General features: G+C 34.1%; 1 protein-coding gene across 5 annotated transcripts in view; it reads right to left on the bottom strand.

Moving 5' to 3' along the window:
* The window catches only part of LOC145283678 (uncharacterized), a 30413-nt gene that overhangs the window by 8921 nt on the left and 3136 nt on the right, over positions 1–18356 (bottom strand). For 2 of the 5 annotated variants that reach the window (XM_080132696.1, XM_080132693.1), the window contains exons 2-3: positions 7862–7884; positions 3481–4614 (exon numbers count right to left, since the gene is read on the bottom strand). In XM_080132696.1, coding sequence (XP_079988822.1) covers positions 3481–4614; positions 7862–7864 — 1137 coding nt within the window. In that variant the 5' untranslated portion in view covers positions 7865–7884. Of the gene's footprint in view, positions 1–3480; positions 4615–7861; positions 7885–14666; positions 14801–17905; positions 18051–18356 lie in introns of those variants that run through there. The other 3 variants (XM_080132694.1, XM_080132695.1, XM_080132692.1) reach the window with 3 other exon arrangements.

The raw sequence follows: 18356 nt of genomic DNA, 5'->3' as shown, positions 1-18356 counted from the left end.
GCCAGTGGAACAGTGTTCCTCATACAGGCAGTTTTAGGAAAGAAGCTTTGATCATGAAATCTGCATTTAGAATTAGGCACAGATAGAGTTATTTTGACTAATGCCAATAATGTATTCAGAATTTCCTTTCTTAAACAAGGGAATAACTTGTATTATTCAAACTACTGTTCTCATTTTGGAGGTTATTCTCTTACATTATTTCAGCCATGTAACCTTCGATCTCGAAAATCTGTATGGAATTTCGAACAGAACCTTTCATTTAATCTACGGAGATAGAACTGACAGAACAAGAGTAAGCTAAGTGACATAGTTTAGAAGGTTGAAGGTTCAATCCTCAGCGCGGTTGATACTAAAAATACAATCACAAATTACTTAAGACTTCTCCCAAGTCATGACTGACTGAAGGAGAAATACCTCCTGCGGATTGAATAAAAGGGTTCTCTATGAAATTCCATATAGATTCCAGAGTTCAACAAGATGAACCTGAAGGTCAAAGGTTACATTATTCAAAACATTGTTAGAATGACATCAAAGATGGGAACAGCAATCCAAATAATCTAATTATCAATCCTTATCTCAAACATGTAAAAACATAAGGAAATTATCTTTAATCAAACAAAACAATCAAGACATTTTATTTTTGTTCAACAATTGTAAAGACCACAAGTTGATAGATAGGAAATACATTTTTATTGGTCAGATGTGCAAAAATTAAGGATTAGAAATCTGGTTATTTTGACAAAAATTTCATTTTTTTTTTTTTTTTAAATGATTACAAATTTAAAAAAATTTCACTGACACTTTTCTTTATACAAAATACATTTTTTGACGTATCCATGCATTTTAACAAGACACCTGTTTTGTTTCTATCTATTTAGAATATGTTTTAGATTTTTTTAAAGATAATTAAAAGCACTGATATTCAATATGGCAGCATGTCTTGGCCCATAAAAATTATGATGGGGCAGATAATTCTAGCTACTTTGGAAATATATATGAAAATGGGTAAAGAATACAATAATGTAGGTTTTTTTGTTGGTAAATAAATAACTTAATTTTCCTCAGATTATTTTGATGGAGTTTGAGGTAATAATAGTTTGGAAATAAACACTGACCAAATCTGTTGGGCTTGATCTGGAAATCACCATTTTAAAAATAGAATATATTTCACAAAAATTCAGTCTAAATTAGATTATTTTAAAATCAAAACGACCCTACTAATCAGATCAATTAAGCATATCTTATATTTTTACGGTAAATAAAGTTTCCTTTTTTTTTTTTCCCCCCCACATGGGAGTCACCATTGTTCAAAGCCCGGAGGCCACTCGAGGATAAGGGTTAAAGAGTGTACAGTAGTCAATGGGACAATATCATAGTAATCGTTAGTAGTGGAAATTTGATAAATTGGATTACTTAGAGAATGGCTCATCTTGCTTACATTGGACTTTAAGACAACCATATTGTAGTCAGCTGGAAAGCAGGCAAACAGAAGACAGTTTCACAGGTGTGCAGTTCTAAGAAAGAAACTTTGTTCATGGAATCTACATCTAGGTTTATGCACAGATAAAGAGTGCGGAAAATTTTGATAGTGTTTTTAACTAGACGAGTGTTTTTCATGAAAGTTTGGCGAAGGGGGACCATAGATTGGAGCTCAGACAAGCACTTGCTATGAAAATAATGGTGAAGCAGAGACAGGCTCGCAGCATCTCTTCTGTGAGAAAGAGGTTGCAGGGAAGAGAAAGGGGAATTCCCTACTGGGCTACGAAGTCTATTTTGAATTCTGTCAAGGCAGGATAAGCTGCTTCTAGCAGCTCCTGCCCAGATGTGGCAACAATATTCCATCCTGGGACGTACCCGGCTTTTATATAGGTAGAGAATGGCATCAGTAGTGAGATATCTACTGGATCGATAGAAAGATCCTACCATTTTTCCAGAGACCTTGGCAACGGATTTGATGTGCGTGTTCCATTTCATACCAGGAGTAAAGGTCAAGCCCAGAAGCTTGTCAAAACATGAAGCCTCCCCAAAATGAGAGCCATTCATTTCAATTGATGCCAGATGGGGATCAGATCATTGATGATGTAAAGATAGAAGCTTGATTTCAGATGCATTAAAAGTAACCAGCCACTTCTTTCTCCATTGTACAATTGTGCTCAAGATCAGGAGAGAGAATAAGAGAGATCTACGACTTTTGATGTGCTGTCATAGATGGTAGTGTTGTCAGCATAAATGTCTACGAATGATCTCCGAATGTGATTTGGAAAATCATTGATGTAGATCAGGAAGTGAGTTGGACGCAGGATGGACTCTTAAGAGACTCCAGCATTAATACTATGAGTATCTGACTTCTGCCCATCAACCACTACTCTTATAAACCTATCAGAGAGAAATGATTTAATAACCGAGAAGACATTTCTAGCTATACCATAGCTGGAGATCTTGTGAAGTAGATCTTTATACCATACCCTATCTCTGATATGTCAAGAGCAATTGCCCTAGAAAGGAAACCTCCGTCGAGAGATTTGCTAATCTTAGGAGATATAACAATAAGCACATCTGCTGTAGATCTAGCAGAACAGAAACCATATTGCATGTCACTAAGAAGGTTATTTCTGCTGAGGTGGTTGTCTACTTCTCTATTTAACAAAGATTCCAGTAACTTACTGATGATGCACAGGAGACTTATTGGCCTGTACTGAGAGGGAGATGACCAATCACCTAAATTCTTAAATACAGAGCATACTGATGAGATTTTCTAAGGTGTTGAGAAGCAATTCTACTTAAGACTATGCTTAAACAGCTTTGTAAGTATGGGAGCTAGTTCTGGTTGAAGCTTTGTCTAATGCTGGTGAGATTACCTCAAGTCCATTGATGATGGTTGAGATAGAGCACACGGGTGGGAACCAAGCTGCTGCTCAGCCACTTTGGACTTGACAGACTAAGCATACAACTCTCTCGCATTCTTCATTACTCTTTTACAGTGGTTGCTGACAGTCCTGAAAGCGGCTTTAGTTTCCGGAAAGAACCACGGCTGGCTGTTAGGTTTTTGCTGGAATTTTTTGGAGGGTATGAAACAGTCTATACCTTACAGTTAAATATTCTGTCAGGTCTGATACTATAGAGGACACATCCAGTTTAAACTTTCCAAACATTATGAAAAATAATCCACTAGAAAAATAATTACAAGTAAAAATATAATTTATCGAGTTTTATTTTATGTTTAATATGGAAGAGCTGTGTGAGTAATACGGTATGACAAACTGACTAATCTCCCTTGACTTAAAGGGACGCCATTTTTAAACAGAATTTTATTGGGGATGATTTTTCGTTAAAAATACATCTACTGAATCAGGTTTCGTAATTTATAGTATAATTTCTTCATTACATGTAAATACATAACGTTTTCACCTGAAATGCGTAAACAAGCACTATTTTTTTAATAAAAAAAAAAATCGATAAAATAAATAAAAACACACCAACCTGTTTTTGAATCTTTTTACCAATTCTTGTTTTTCGTTTTATTTTATCATTGGTGATAACATCTTGATAATCAGACTCCGGCAATCTAGGTTGAGGTTTTGAGGAAGAGGAGGAGGAAAGGAGCAGCTCTACATTTGTTTTCTCTTCATTTGTGACAGAAGAATCAGCGCTCACAGATGATTCAACTTTTGCCATGGAATAGTCTTTAAGACGAGAAACAATATTTGAATTTCTAAATGGAGACTCATACGCAGAAAAGATTGGTGAACTAGATCTGATTTCACATGGTGATGGCAGGTTGCTTTCCCGCAGAGGACTGGAGTTTTCATTTTCCAAATATGGAGTTTTTGGGGGCGGAGATAATTTGTTATTAAAACTAGATTCTTCAGAAACCAGACACACAGCAGCAGATGGTAGATCGTCACAAGGAATGATAATGTTTTCCGAACACGTAACACCTGTATTTGAATCAGGCAATATTGTTGTCATTTCTTTAGGTGAAGTGTCAGAAACGGGCACTGTTTGTATTTCAGGAATGGACGGAGTGGCAGAGGAAGCCTCCATGCGAGATTTCCGGAATAAACTACGCCGTTGCAAGCAACGAAGTTTTCCATGCTTTTTATGATTTTCTTTATTGCTTAATTTATTAGAGAGTTTTAATTTTTTGTTTTTCCATTTTTTTATGTTGCCATCTTCGTTGGAATGTGTGACACTTTCCAAATGGGATAAAGGTGGAATTAATGGTTTGTCTGTGATGATGGCAACATCCATTTTGTTACTTACGGCTGATGACTTTTCCCTCGGATCATTTTCATCCAGAACAACTGCATTTAAATTCTCACTTGTACATGCTGTCGTTTCAGCAGGCTGAGTTTCTCCAATTTCCGTCTCGTCATCTGTTTGTGCAGCATTAGGGTCTGTGTCATATGGGTTAGGGGTACCACGATGCTTACGGTCAATAGTAAAACTTGCATGTTTGCCTGGAAGTACTGGCTGACCCCAACGCACTTTATTCAGGCACAGAGATTGCCTTTCCTTCAAACTTTTATGGAAGTTGTTAAGTAAATTCAGGACAACCATAACATAGTCACCAGCAGATGATGGCTCCGGAGAAAAGAGGGGACGGTTGCAATGCTAAAGTTACAAAATACAATAAGAAAAAATTAATACTCCCTTATAAATCCCATTATACATAAACAAAACTAAACGTGTGCGCAAAAAACAGATGGAAGAGGGGATCTGAGAGAGATAAAGAGAGAAAGGGATATGGAGGAGGAGCCATAGAAAGATACAGAGATGAAGACAAAGATCAACAGACAGAGACACAGAGAAGTGTAAACAGTTACAGAAGTGGACATATAGGCTAAGACAAAGAGACGCAGAGATGGATATGGAGACGCAGAGAAGGATATGGAGACGGTAAAATAGAGATATAGGCGGAGACAGAGGGAGAAAGAGAGGTGGAGACATACAGATAGATGTAGAGATGGAGGCAGACACATGGAGAGCGACAGAGATACGATGGAGACGGATACAAGGAGAGAGACAGAGATACGATGGAGGCGGATACAAGGAGAGAGACAGAGATACGATGGAGGCGGATACAAGGAGAGAGACAGAGATACGATGGAGGCGGATACAAGGAGAGAGACAGAGATACGATGGAGGCGGATACAAGGAGAGAGACAGAGATACGATGGAGGCGGATACAAGGAGGAAAGAGAGAGATACGATGGAGGCGGATACAAGGAGAGAGACAGAGATACGATGGAGGCAGATACAAGGAGGAAAGAGAGAGAGAGAGAGAGAGAGAGAGAGACAGAGAGATGCAGAAATGACAAGGCAGCAGTTTGGTTCGTGGTACAACATGATGGGTTGAATTTAGTTAATCACGAACAGTTGACTTAAAATTTAAGAGGCTTGAAAAATCATTCATTTTATTGATTTGTAACCTATTTATTATTTTTTTTTTTTTTACAAAAGAGTCACCACTTATCAAGGCCTGGAGGCCACTCGAAGATAAAGGTTAATTAGTGTGCAGTGGTCAAAGGGAACATATTGTAGCCATCGTTAGTGAAAATTTGATAAATTGAATTACTTTAAGGGGATAGCTCATCAAGAATTTGTTTACATTGGACTTGAAGACAACCATATTGTAGTCAGTTGGAAAGCAGGAAAATGGAACAGCATTCCATAGGCATGCAATTCTAAAGAAGAAGCTTTGTTCATGGAATCTATGTTTCGGTTTAGACAAAGAGTGGAAATTATTGATAGTAGTCTGACGGCTTTACACTACATAACTTGGAACTTTCTTTGGAACTCATTTTCTTAGTTAAGGCAAGATTTTTATAGGCCAAATGTTCTTCATGACACACAGCGAGGTGATGAGGAACATTGCTTTAATAGAGACACTATCTCTAGGTGATTGCCTATCAAGATTAAAGAGCACTTCACCTCCTCTGTTATTTACAAGAAATATTTCCCTTTATTTATTTTCTAGAGTTATGTCCCTTGGTAAAAAAAGGGTAGATTCACAAATTTTGTTACAACTCTTAATACTTAAGAATTAAGATCAGATTTTTTCTTCATTTGCTGGGTAGATCACATCAGTTTCAGACTTTCCACCTAAGAGAAAACAAAGCACAAGAAAATATGTCTATTTTATCTTTCTATATGAATAACTTGTGCATTGCCGAGATGAGTGAAGTGTAGCAATCTGACTATCAAAATATTAATATAGGAACACCACAATAAGGCTTGCTATGTTCATTCTATCTTTAAGAACCACCTAGCCCAAAGGATGCTCAACATCACACGGGGAGATAAAGTCCTGGAAAACACCCTATACCCAATTTATCTCTGCATGACACTCAACAGGACACTGTCATCCAGGACCCATGCTGAGAAGCTCTGCAAGAAACTATTGACATGTAACAACCTGTTTGCAATTTTGACTAACAGCTCTTGGGGAGCAGAAGCAGAGACACTATCCTTGTCAGCTTTAGCGGTGTGCTACTTGAATACTGCACAGCAGCATGGGCTTGTTTCACTCATGCTGCAAAGGTCAATGTCAAGCTCAACAAGGCATGCAGGACAATTACTGGCAGTCTGAAATTGAGCATCCTGTCATCTGTTTACAGGCTGTCCGGAATAGCTCTGCTGCAGATTCATCGAGAGGCAATAGCAAAGGCAAAGTGTGACAAGCAAAGCAACGACAATTGTCATGCCTTATATGGACATCAAGAGGTACCACAGCGACTACCATGCCACCAAAACTTTCACAGGCCTCGGAAAACAACACCAACATCCTTCCACCTGCGTTGGTAGAATGAGTCTGTCAAAGATGACAACCAGACTCTTCTGACACCAAAAGAAGATCTTTGAACTTCACTGGAAAGATTGTTAAAACTCAATGGGGCCCCGAGTGAAAGTTGTCAATAAAACAGGACACGCTGCATAAGTGAGGCTAGGTACAGGATGCTTGGTGTCCCTGTGGTGCTGATGTGCAGACTGTTGCACACATCCTCACAGACTGTCCTCTGAGCGAGGTATGTTCCAATGCAGACCTGGAGGATGCCATGGATACTGCCTGCCGATGGATCTCAAGACAGAGTGACATGCTATAATGATGATGTGACTTGTACATTTTTTATTGCATGAAATAATGTATTATATATACTTAGCTTTACGTCTTACTGGCCTCATTTTACTGTCATTATAGTATGACTAATCAAGAAAACACTAAATGAAAAAAAAGAAAATGCTATTGTAAAAGTGTCACAGATAGATTGATCTCAGCGATGCAATGATACATCAACAACAAAATGAAAACAAAAAGTCCTTATTTGAATGATTTGGATTCTTAGGACATCTGTTCTTATCTTAAGTGTTATTTGCACAATGTTTCGGTTAATTTAACCTCCGACCTTCTTCAACTTCCCTTTGTTGAACTTGAGAATCTTTCTGCCAAACTTGAGAATGTACACAGAACTTTAATAGAACACTTTATTTAACCCACGGGGGGTAGCATGCTCTTATTCTGTCAACCATGACTAGGTAGAAGTCCTAAGTAATTCACAATTCTATCATCCACAAATATAATTACAAATTACTAAAGATTTCTACCTCGTCATGGCTGACAAAACGAGAACATGCTTACTCCATGGATTAAATAAAATATACCATTCAAAATTCTGTGCAGATTCCAAAGTTCGACAGAAAGACCTCCCCCCCCCCAGTTCAACAAGATATACCTGAAGAAGGTTGGAGGATACATCAACTGAAACATTGTAAAAATAGCATTCAGGATGAGAATGGTAGTTTGAACAATCCAAATAATCAATCCTCATCTCAAAAATTCATAAACATAAAATGTTCTTACCATGAGATGGTCTTTTCTGGCAGCTGAAAGAAAACATAAAAATCCTTAAGTTATCAATTTATCTGAATGGAAATGCTTTTGTTTGAGAAAAAATAATTTTTGAAAGTCACAATTTTATGAATACACACGCACAAAAAAAAAAAAAAAAAAAAAAAAAAAAAAAAGAAAGTGAAGCATGCATAGTCCTACATGAATGCACAGTGAACGAGGCACAAAAAAATAAATAATTTTAGCATTGCCCCCCCCTCCCCCCATTTAGCTCCAAAAGTGCCCAGGGGACGTCAAATCCTGGTGAAAATGAACAAACGGTGCAGTTTTAGGCTTTAAAACAAGTAAATTTGAGTTCTGCACCATGCAAAAAAAAAAAGAAAAAAAAGAATGACTAAGTCCATCATTGCCCCTCCCCTCCATTTAGCCCCAAAAGTTTTAAATTCAAGTTCAGCACCCTGCAAAACTGCTAAATATACATGCACAGAAAATTGGACAAATATGATAAAATAGTCCCAAAAATGGAGTTTTTATTAACTCTAAAAGAACCCCTGGGACACACCCAAGAGTTATCGCAAAGTATAGACAGACAAAATTATATAGAAATCAGTTAGTTACAACTTTTCAGAAAGTTTTATAAAAATCCAAGGCATTAATTTTTTTAATAAGCACAAAAGTGTCAATTTTAGTCATTTTAACCCGAAAGACACCAATAGGGGGGGCGGGGGGGGGCAATCAGAGTTTTCCCGGAAAATCTGTACTGTTACTTTTTTATTCATATGTTTAACGCTTATGCAAAATTTCAAAAAAATTCAAAGGTGTAGTTATTGAGAAAAGTGCAGATAGACGAACGGACAAGGGTGAATTTACAGGTCTACCCTCCTTTTGTTGGGGGGGGGGGGCAAAATTTGAAACAGAATTAAAAACTGGTTTAATGTAAGGATGACAGACATTTCTGAAAAATAAATGTATTTCACACATTAAATTCAAATCTTTTCAAAATCTCATTTCTTGTTAGAAAAGATAACAGAAAAATCATTCAACTGATTATTTGCATAAAACATGGCTTTTCAAAATAGAAACATTGATAAAAAGTAGAAAAATGTAATAATAATCGATAATCTTTGGAAGCCGGTTACTTTTCACAATCAAGTGCTTAAGAGTCATGGCCAGAGGTCATAGTAATATATTATTTCAACTAGCTGGGATACCTTGTATCACCTGGGATCCTAATTTCAGTAAATTAAAAAAAAAAAAAAAAGGAAAAAGTGAAACTCAATAATCTGCATAAGATTATAATGTCAAATTGTAACTTTGGAACAAAATCAGAATATTATTGAATTAATTTGGAATTACTTTTGTATTATTTATTTTATTTAATTATTTGTGGACTATTATTCTCATTTTCTAGTTGTTTCATGACGCTTCAGTCAATTATCCCTCTGGCTTTCGTCAGGTGGTTAACCGCAACAGGATAGTAATGTCAAATCTCCCAACTGCATCCACAGCATTTACTGCCTTTCAGAGTTGTTGTCATCTCACCACGGTTTGGCCAAGTAATCCGCTGGCCGACTTTGGATGGGATTGTAACCGCTATCTTCAGACCATGCTCACCTGAAACCGTAAATATTCCAGATCTCTAGCCACTGTGCCATGAGTCCTGAAGGGCAATTAAGGTTGGATTTTTTGGTGTTATAAATCCATATTTTTATTTGTTCTTCCATTGTCAGGTTCATATCGAATGGTATATTAATTTAAAATTGTTTTTGAGACGAGTAATTTGTATAATTTATTTTATTTAATCATTTACGAACTATCATCCTCATATTCTACTTGTTTCTCAATGTTTTGGCCAATTATTCCTCTGGCCTTTGTCAGGTGGTTAATTGCGGCGGGATAGGAGTGTTGAATCTCCCAACTGTATCCATAATTACTCAAAAGTAATTGTGCTCCAAGTGAGGTTTGAACTCACAACCTGTTGTTAAGTGTGGAAAGTTAACTGATTGACCCATGGTGGCAAGTACAAAATTATGATGCCATTAAATACATAAACCAGCCTGCCTACCATTTCTCAGATCGAAAACCAGTCATCCAAAAACAAAAGAAAAGAGAAAGAAAGCATCCTGATGAATATCCAAATCATCTTCTATTAAGTTAGTACCCGATGATTTCAGAAAAGACAACTATTTTTCATTCCTCTCTAGTAACTTTAAAGAGATTCGTTGTTGTTTTACAGCATATCAACCCTTTATTTAATGCTAAATACAGTAATTTAGAAAAAGAAAAATGTTTTAGGCTTCAATTTCTTTATATTCTCAAATATTCATTCATGATGTTTGATTTGTTTTACAGCATATCAACCCTTTTCAAGTTCAGCAATTTTAGTAAGTTTTCATGTTTCACGCTAATTACATCGATATATTATTTCAATAGTGTGTGTTATCTTCTGTGTCACGCTTACATCCAGGTCGTTTAATTGTTATGTACTTCCATTTCTTGTCATAAATAATTTTACCAAGAATTCTTCATAAGTTTTGGCTTCAATTATGGCTAAAGGAACTCTAGATATATATATATATATATATATATATATATATATATATATATATATATATATATATATATATATTCCTAAGTTTTTATTTCGGTTTCGATTCAAGGTAATGCACCCAAGTCATATGGATATACTTTTTTTTTATTTTTGAAATCGCAATTTTAGAATATATAAAAATTGATAGAACATTAACTCTATAATATATACAAAATCTGCAAGAATTAAAATATATTTAAGCATACTTTACGACCAGACTTGGCCAGTACATCAATATATTACATATGAATGGAATTTTTACAGGTGCTGCTAGTTTTTATAAAAACAGTAAATGTATGTGTGTGCGTGTGTGTAAATATTTAACCAGTAAACTCTTAAACTACTGGTTACATAACACTGAAATTAACAGGAAATAGTAATCACACACCAAGGAAGGTTTATAATGAGTAAAATTTTTGGACGGATGAATAACATGTACAGACATATCGGCAAGTTGAAATGCAAACTTCATTTCAACTTTCCGACATAGTTTTTTCTTTCTGCGCATTGCCAAATTCAATTCATTTCTTCAAGTTGCTTAATATTAAATTTTTGTTCTTTATCTCTCGATAGCTACATTTGGGAGTGCTAAATCTTTGGGTTTGATTCTAGCTGATGGCACACAAATCACGTTTGGTGCAGTTAAGTCAGCCTGATCTGATAGCACCAGAAAGTTTGAACACTTTTTGACTCAAATAAAAAAAGGGCTGATAATCTGTCATAGCACATAGCAATGATTTAGTGATTTTCAGACTCACTCACAATTTGCACTTAAAGAGGTGGTTAGAATCTTAAAAAGATCTCTCAGTTGTCTCTGAAATAGCAGGTGAATGTCTGGCAGTGGTATCTGGAAAGATTTCCCATCCTCAGAAAAAATAAGTAATATCCTAGCTGCTCGTCGTAGTAAAGCAAGGGTTAACTTCATACATAGACTGATTAAAAAGCATAAAAGCGCTCCACCATAAATGCCATGTGCCTGACTTGGCATCTCATCCAGCCACCAAGAAGATCAAATCAATTCTTTACACCCACCTTCCTTCTCTAACGTTTCTTCATTTTCATTCAATTGGAATCGGTTCTCACAATAAAATTTCTTGCTAATCTCTCAGGTCCTGGAATGGTTCCAACCAAACAGACTGGAAACCAGTTTCATAATACTCAAGCTCAACTTTCCAGATGTTTAACCCTCCTAAATTTCTCCAATCTCAAAAAAATAATTGCAAATCCCTTTAAGTCTTTTTGTGATATATTTCATCAAGATTTCTTCATAAACTACTCCCTCGCAAACTTCCCAATATGGACAGAAACCACACTTGATCTGACCATTCCACCTTTCCATCAGGGCAAGATCAAAGTGTAGTATCTTTTCTGATGCTACACTTCAATTTTTTGTTCTCGATTAGTGGTGGAGAAATCCTTCACTACTGAGACAATTTTTTTTTTATTTTTGTTCCTTTCTCCACATTATAAAACGACTCTGGTATCTAACTCTGCCTTCGTAGGGAGGCAAAGTAAATAGGAACATAAAAAACTTAACATGTTCAAAGAAGGTTTCTTTAGAAAATAAAAAGCCTCATTAATAATAATTTAGAAAGCCATTCTTAACATGCGAAAGGTGGTCTTTGTTAACTAATTTGTGTTTTTACCTAACGATTTAACAAACGAAAGTGGTCAAAAAAGAAAATTTATAACAGTCAATTTTTAGTTTCTTTTTAACTTCAACACTCACACACCTTTAAAATGACGACTTTTAAAGGTTTTCGAATCTGCTGAAAACGAATATCACATTTAAAACTGAGGTAGACAAATAGTTTTCCTGATATTAAGACCTTGATAATAAAGATCTTAATAGCAGGAAAACTATTGAATTTATCATGTTTTTTTAATGGTTTAAGCGCCTTCCCAATGTTTTAAGTGTTTCTAAATGTTTGGAACTTGTGCCGATAGTCCCCCTCCCACACACCTCCCCGGCACCAATAACTTTATTTTTCAGCACGGTAACATAAGTGCTTAAGTACAAACAAAAAATCCACTGGAAAAGCACAAATTTCAAGCAAAATTCTAAAAAAGGCCAAAATGCTTTAAAAAACAGCTAAATTTACAAAATTTGGCCTAAAAACATTGAATTGCTCCAAAGTGGGTTTGTGTTAAGAAACAAATCTTTACATATCATGACGCGGTCATCAAAAATTCTGAAATAACAAAACAAAAAACAGTAGGGCAAAATCACGGCCACCGAGAGTAGCCACGGCAAAATCCATTTAGAAACAACATGAATGGCTAGAAACATGAAGAAATAACAGCATGGCTAGGTGTATCAGAATTTTTGTAGGAATTTTTGACACCCCTAACACAAAACTGCGAATAAAATATAAAAATCTCGTAATTTCTCTGTTAAAAGTGGGTTATTTATTTTCTTTATGGATTATACTTCCAAAATAAACTATTAAAGTTGTATAAAAAGTAATAGAAATATTTTTTTTTTTTTTTTAAAACAGCAATGAATTTTCCAAACTCAATATTTTTCAATTTTTAAACTTTAAAAATCTATCAAAATTTTTCTATTGATTCTATTTTTACGATATTTTCAGGGTCAATGTGAAATTTTATGTTCTTTCCAATAAACCGAATATAATATTTTAGACAAACGTTTTTTTTAAATTCACGCCCCCCCCCATTTTCAAGTTTCTATTAAAAAGTAAATAATTAATTTACTCACAAATTGAAGAGAAAAGGTCAATAAATAATATATTCAAATTTAAAAAAAAAAAAAAAAAAACGTAGTGTTTTTTAGAATTTTACCTGTAAAGTTTGAAGTTTAAAACCTTTTTTTTTTTAAACCACGTTATTTGTTTTTTCTTTTTAATGGAACCTTGGGTTGTTGCTCCTTTAATTAAAAACATAAATTAGGGCTTGAATTACATTTTTCGAGGAGTTATAAGCTTGGAAAGATGGGGTGGAATTATTCACTATTTTCACGAAATTTCTGACACACCTACAGCATGGCGGTGCCTATTTGGCAATGGGGATCTGACTCGTGTACGTCGACCAAAAAAACTAGGTAAAGAATAGAATAACTTATCTTGCCTTTGATAACATTTATTCGTAGGTATGTGCAAAATGAATGCCGATGCTCAAAATGTATAAACATTTTCACCCCTCCCTTTACTTTTAAAAATTCACCAAAAATCAGAAAATTAACCAATTTTAATTAAATTTTCAGTATTTATTAAATAATGATCACGGAATATGATTTTTATTTGAATCTTAGTGGAAATATATTATTTTATTTAATCAAAACATACCTTTACTAAAGCTATGACAGGGCTCTACCTACATTGCGGAAACAGTCGCATTTGCGAGTGATTTTTCAAATTAACGACTACAAATAATGAAATGTTTTGGCGATTGTATTTCTTTCACTGACCATCTTACAAAGCTCACTACTGAGTGAAAAATATCTTTTTAACTTTTTCTTTTTAATAAAACGAACAAAGTTAAATTATTTAAACAAAAGTTGAATAGAATGATTATATATATATATTTTAACGAAGGTTGTTTACCAAAAACAACATCTGAAGAAATTAGAATGTTTATAGCTCCAATTATCAACAATTTGATGTATGTTTAGAATGACACTTATTAAAAAAAAAAGAAAAAAAAAAACCAACAACTTTATTATGTATAAAATCGTCACAGAACGAAGATGTCATATTCCAAAAATCACGTGGCTAGTAACTTTTCTATTTAGTTGTCAAAGGTCAACTAAAGATAAATTTGTCCATAGCGCCCTGTATGGTTTTCAGTAGTTAGAAGAAAAAAAAAATAAATTTATTTTTGCTTTTTTTTTTTTTTAAAGAAAATAAAGCATCGTAAATTATAACAATTAAAAAAATTATTTAATTTTACGGAAGATTAGGAACCCCCCCCCCCTAAAATCCGTATTAATGAATTCGATATAACTGAAAAAAATTAATTTCTGGAACTACTGATATTATCATTGTTTATTTAATATTTTCACACAAAAAAATTTAATTGCTAAAAATATTTCTACTTTTCTTAATTACATTTTTATATGTAAGATTCTAATATTTTCCTTGCTTGCATGAATGTGAAACTTTCGACGTAACATAATTTTTACATAATCTTGAAAAATACAAAAAATTAATTAAAAAACAAACATAGAAAAATAATTAAATTTTAAAAAATGGTAAAAATTATACAAACGTTCAGGATAGGAATGTACGGAACGTATCAATCATGTAAGAAAAAAACACTACAGAAGGCGGTGAAATGGCACAAAATAGTTCCAAGGTAGGGGTAAGTGTATCATCAGAATTTTTGACACCCCTAACACGAAACTGCGAATAAAAAAAACAAAAAAACTCGTAATTTCTCTTTTAAAAGTGGGTTTATTTTTACGATATTTTCAGGTATTATTTTACTTTAAGGCCCGTCTCACGTTCGTATAGAAGAAAATGTTTTTTTTGTAGATTCCAGTGTGCTGAAAAAGAATATGAAAACCGTTTCCGTCGGAAATTTACCGTTTGCATGGTATGAACCTCGGAATGTTGGAAGTACGCGCGAGCGCGCGGAAACATAAGCGAGCTTTTTTAATGGCGGAATCGCGCGCGCACTCGCGTACCTGACGGCCTTTTCATAGAGCAATGTAATGTTTGGCGGAAAATTTCAAAGTAGATGAAAAACAAGAAAAATAAAACAACTTTGCGGGGGAGGGGGATGTCGGAAAGACCCTTTTTTGTGGCGGACAAATCAGTTTTTTTTTAGGGGGGGGGGTGAAGTTGGAATATCATTAATAATCTCGGAAAGACATTTTTTTTTTTTTTTTTTTTCAAAACAGTTCTTGGTACGCTACTACAGAACACCGACCACTCTAATTTGTTTGTTTTATAGGTAATTGAGGTCGCTGACAACTTACATTATCTCCGTTGTTGGCAAATGTTCCTTGGCGCGTGTAACCGGTGGCTGTTGGGTGGGTGCTATAAACAAATATAACTTCCGGCGCAAATTAAACCCCACACCCCCACCCACCCCAATATATACGCGGAAGAATATCAATGAAAGAATTTTTCGAAATTTTTGAAATTATTATATTCTAAAATATATTATAGCACTTTTTGGGTGGAAAATTTAAAATTAGCTGAAAAAGAAATAAAACAAGAAAAGGAAAGCACTCGAAGTTGGAGTAGGGAGGGGGGGGGGGGTAATTTATCTTTTTTTTTTTTTTTTTTTTTACCTGGAACATAGAATTTTCAAATTTTCAAAAAGTAACGCACCGACATTTACCAATTAGAACACCATTTAACATTTTCCGAAGATTTTACTGTGTACATTGGGGGCGCGAGCGGGCGGGGGGGGGGGGGGCGGATGTGATGTTGGGGCGCAAAAAAAAAAAAAAAAAAACTGATTTGTCCGCCACAAAAAAAGGGTATTTCCGACATCCCCCTCCCCCGCAAAGTTGTTTTATTTTTCTTGGTTTTTCATCTACTTTGAAATTTTCCGCCAAACATTACATTGCTCTATGAAAAGGCCGTCAGGTACGCGAGTGCGCGCGCGATTCCGCCATTAAAAAAGCTCGCTTATGTTTCCGCGCGCTCGCGCGTACTTCCAGCATTCCGAGGTTCATACCATGCAAACGGTAAATTTCCGACGGAAACGGTTTTCATATTCTTTTTCAGCACACTGGAATCTACAAAAAAAACATTTTCTTCTATACGAACGTGAGACGGGCCTTAAAGTAAAATTTTACCTATTTTCAGGGTCAATGTGAAATTTTATGCTCTTTCCAATAAACCGAATATAATATTTTAGACAAACGTTTTTTTTTTTTATTATTCACGCCCCCCCCCCCCATTTTGAAATTTCTTTTAAAAATAATTAATTTACTCACCAAAGTGTTATATATCACAAATTGAAGATAAAAGATCAATAAATAATATATTCAAATTTAAAACAAAAAAGTGTTTTTTTAAAATTTACCTGTAAATCCGAAGTTTAAAACCTTTTTTTTTTTTTCTTAAACACTTTTTTTTTTTTTTTTTTTTTTTTTAAATGAAACCTTGGTGCTTGCTCCTTTAATTGAAAAAAAAAAAATAGGGTTTGAATTACATTTTTCGAGTAGTCATAAGCTTGGAAAGACAGGGGTGGTGGAACTATTCAATATTTTTCACAAAGTTTCTGACACATCTAGTCTTAGGGGTTCATACCATGTAAACGGTAAATTTGCGGCGGGTTTGATTATCAGATTCGTTGTCAGCGACCTCGAATACCCCTAAAAAAACAAATTAGAGTGGTTGGTGTTCTGTTGTGGCGTAAGGTGACATTACCGAAAAAAAGAAAACCAGCACCCCTACCTCCTTTTAATTACATGACGCCATTTTCAGACAGCCTTTCGACTGTCTCAGATTTGGGGCCTCCGTATACAAAACACTCGTTTGTTGCGATTTTGCGAAGGTAGAATCTCTCAATTTTGGGAACTAATTAAGCTATTTTTGTACAAACAAGGAATTTATTATTTCAATATCATTACTAATTATCTTTGGAATAGATCCAGAAAACTAATTTTTATCTTTCAAAGCATATTTACAATTAATTTAACTTTCAAAATTTAGCTGAATTGGTTAGATCGCCGCGAAAACCTTTTTTCCACGTATGCAAATATTTATTCATTACTATTATTATTTATTTATTTTTTTTTTTTTTTCCTTTGGGAAATTAACTTTACTCTTTCAAATACAATAAAAAAAAGTAGTCGGAAACCTACAAAAAATTATGATAAAACGGCTTTCAAAACCATGTCCACCTATGTTTATTTGTTTTTTTTTTATTTTTGTCTGTATCTATTTGTTAGATATTTGTTTTTTGGCCACCTTTTCGTCCTCTTGCAAAACGCTCTCTCTCCCGATGTTACTAATGGTTTTCTATGGTTATTTCAGCACTGTCCATATTCTACATAAAGTATCTAATTTTGTTTGTGGGTTTTCCTTTTTAATACAACAGGGACGCTAGCGAAAATATTTTCAGAACATATGGATCCGGAAACGGGAACCAAAGACTGGAATCCGAAAAATTAATCAAATTAATATTTTCCTAATTATTATTTGTGATTTTAATCGCTATTAATTCTTGGTGGGTCGATAGAACACAAGACAAGTTACATAACATTTTAAAAGACAAAAAGGCTTTTATTGAACTTTTGGATCAAGGGATAAAAAGTTAAGCTATAAAGTGCGTACGTGTTTTTTTTTTAATTATCTAGGTTACATTAAAACGGTTATTAACTAAAAATAACAAAAAATATAAATTACATTGAAGGAAAAAAATAAACGGACTCTTACAAAAACAAAACACGTTTTCAAGTTTTCATTCAAAAATATAGGGAAGATATTAAAAAGTGATGAAGCAGAAATAATAAAAACATACGGATACCAAATAAAATAACATACCTAAAATAAAATTTGATGAGACAAAAATGCTTAAAACTTGAAACCAATATTAATCGTATTCTAATACTTTCATATACACAGTTTAGTTGATTTTAGTTGAATGAGTGTTAAATGGCGCGAATGCATTGCATTATGGGAGTTCAAAATGAAAACATTTTTATTTATTTTTATTATTATTTTTTTTTTTTACATAAAAATTGAAATTTTATATATAGTTCTCTCGAAAAGTACGCATTTCACACAAAAATATATGAATTAATTTTTAATACCGAAAAATATTTTTTTTTATATAATATTTAATGTTTTTATATTTTTTTATATAAAAATTAGAGAATTACTTTAATTTAGAGATCATTATTATTGGAGTCAGTAAAAAAAGAAAAATATACGTTTAGATATAATTTAAATAAATGATACGATATTTCTCCTCCCCCCCCCCCCAAAAAAAAGA

The sequence above is a fragment of the Euprymna scolopes genome, chromosome 8 (genome assembly GCF_053919585.1).
Source record: "Euprymna scolopes isolate OS-2025 chromosome 8, ASM5391958v1, whole genome shotgun sequence".
NCBI classification, from domain to species: Eukaryota; Metazoa; Mollusca; class Cephalopoda; order Sepiida; family Sepiolidae; genus Euprymna; species Euprymna scolopes.
This window is presented reverse-complemented; position numbering and strand designations above follow the sequence as displayed.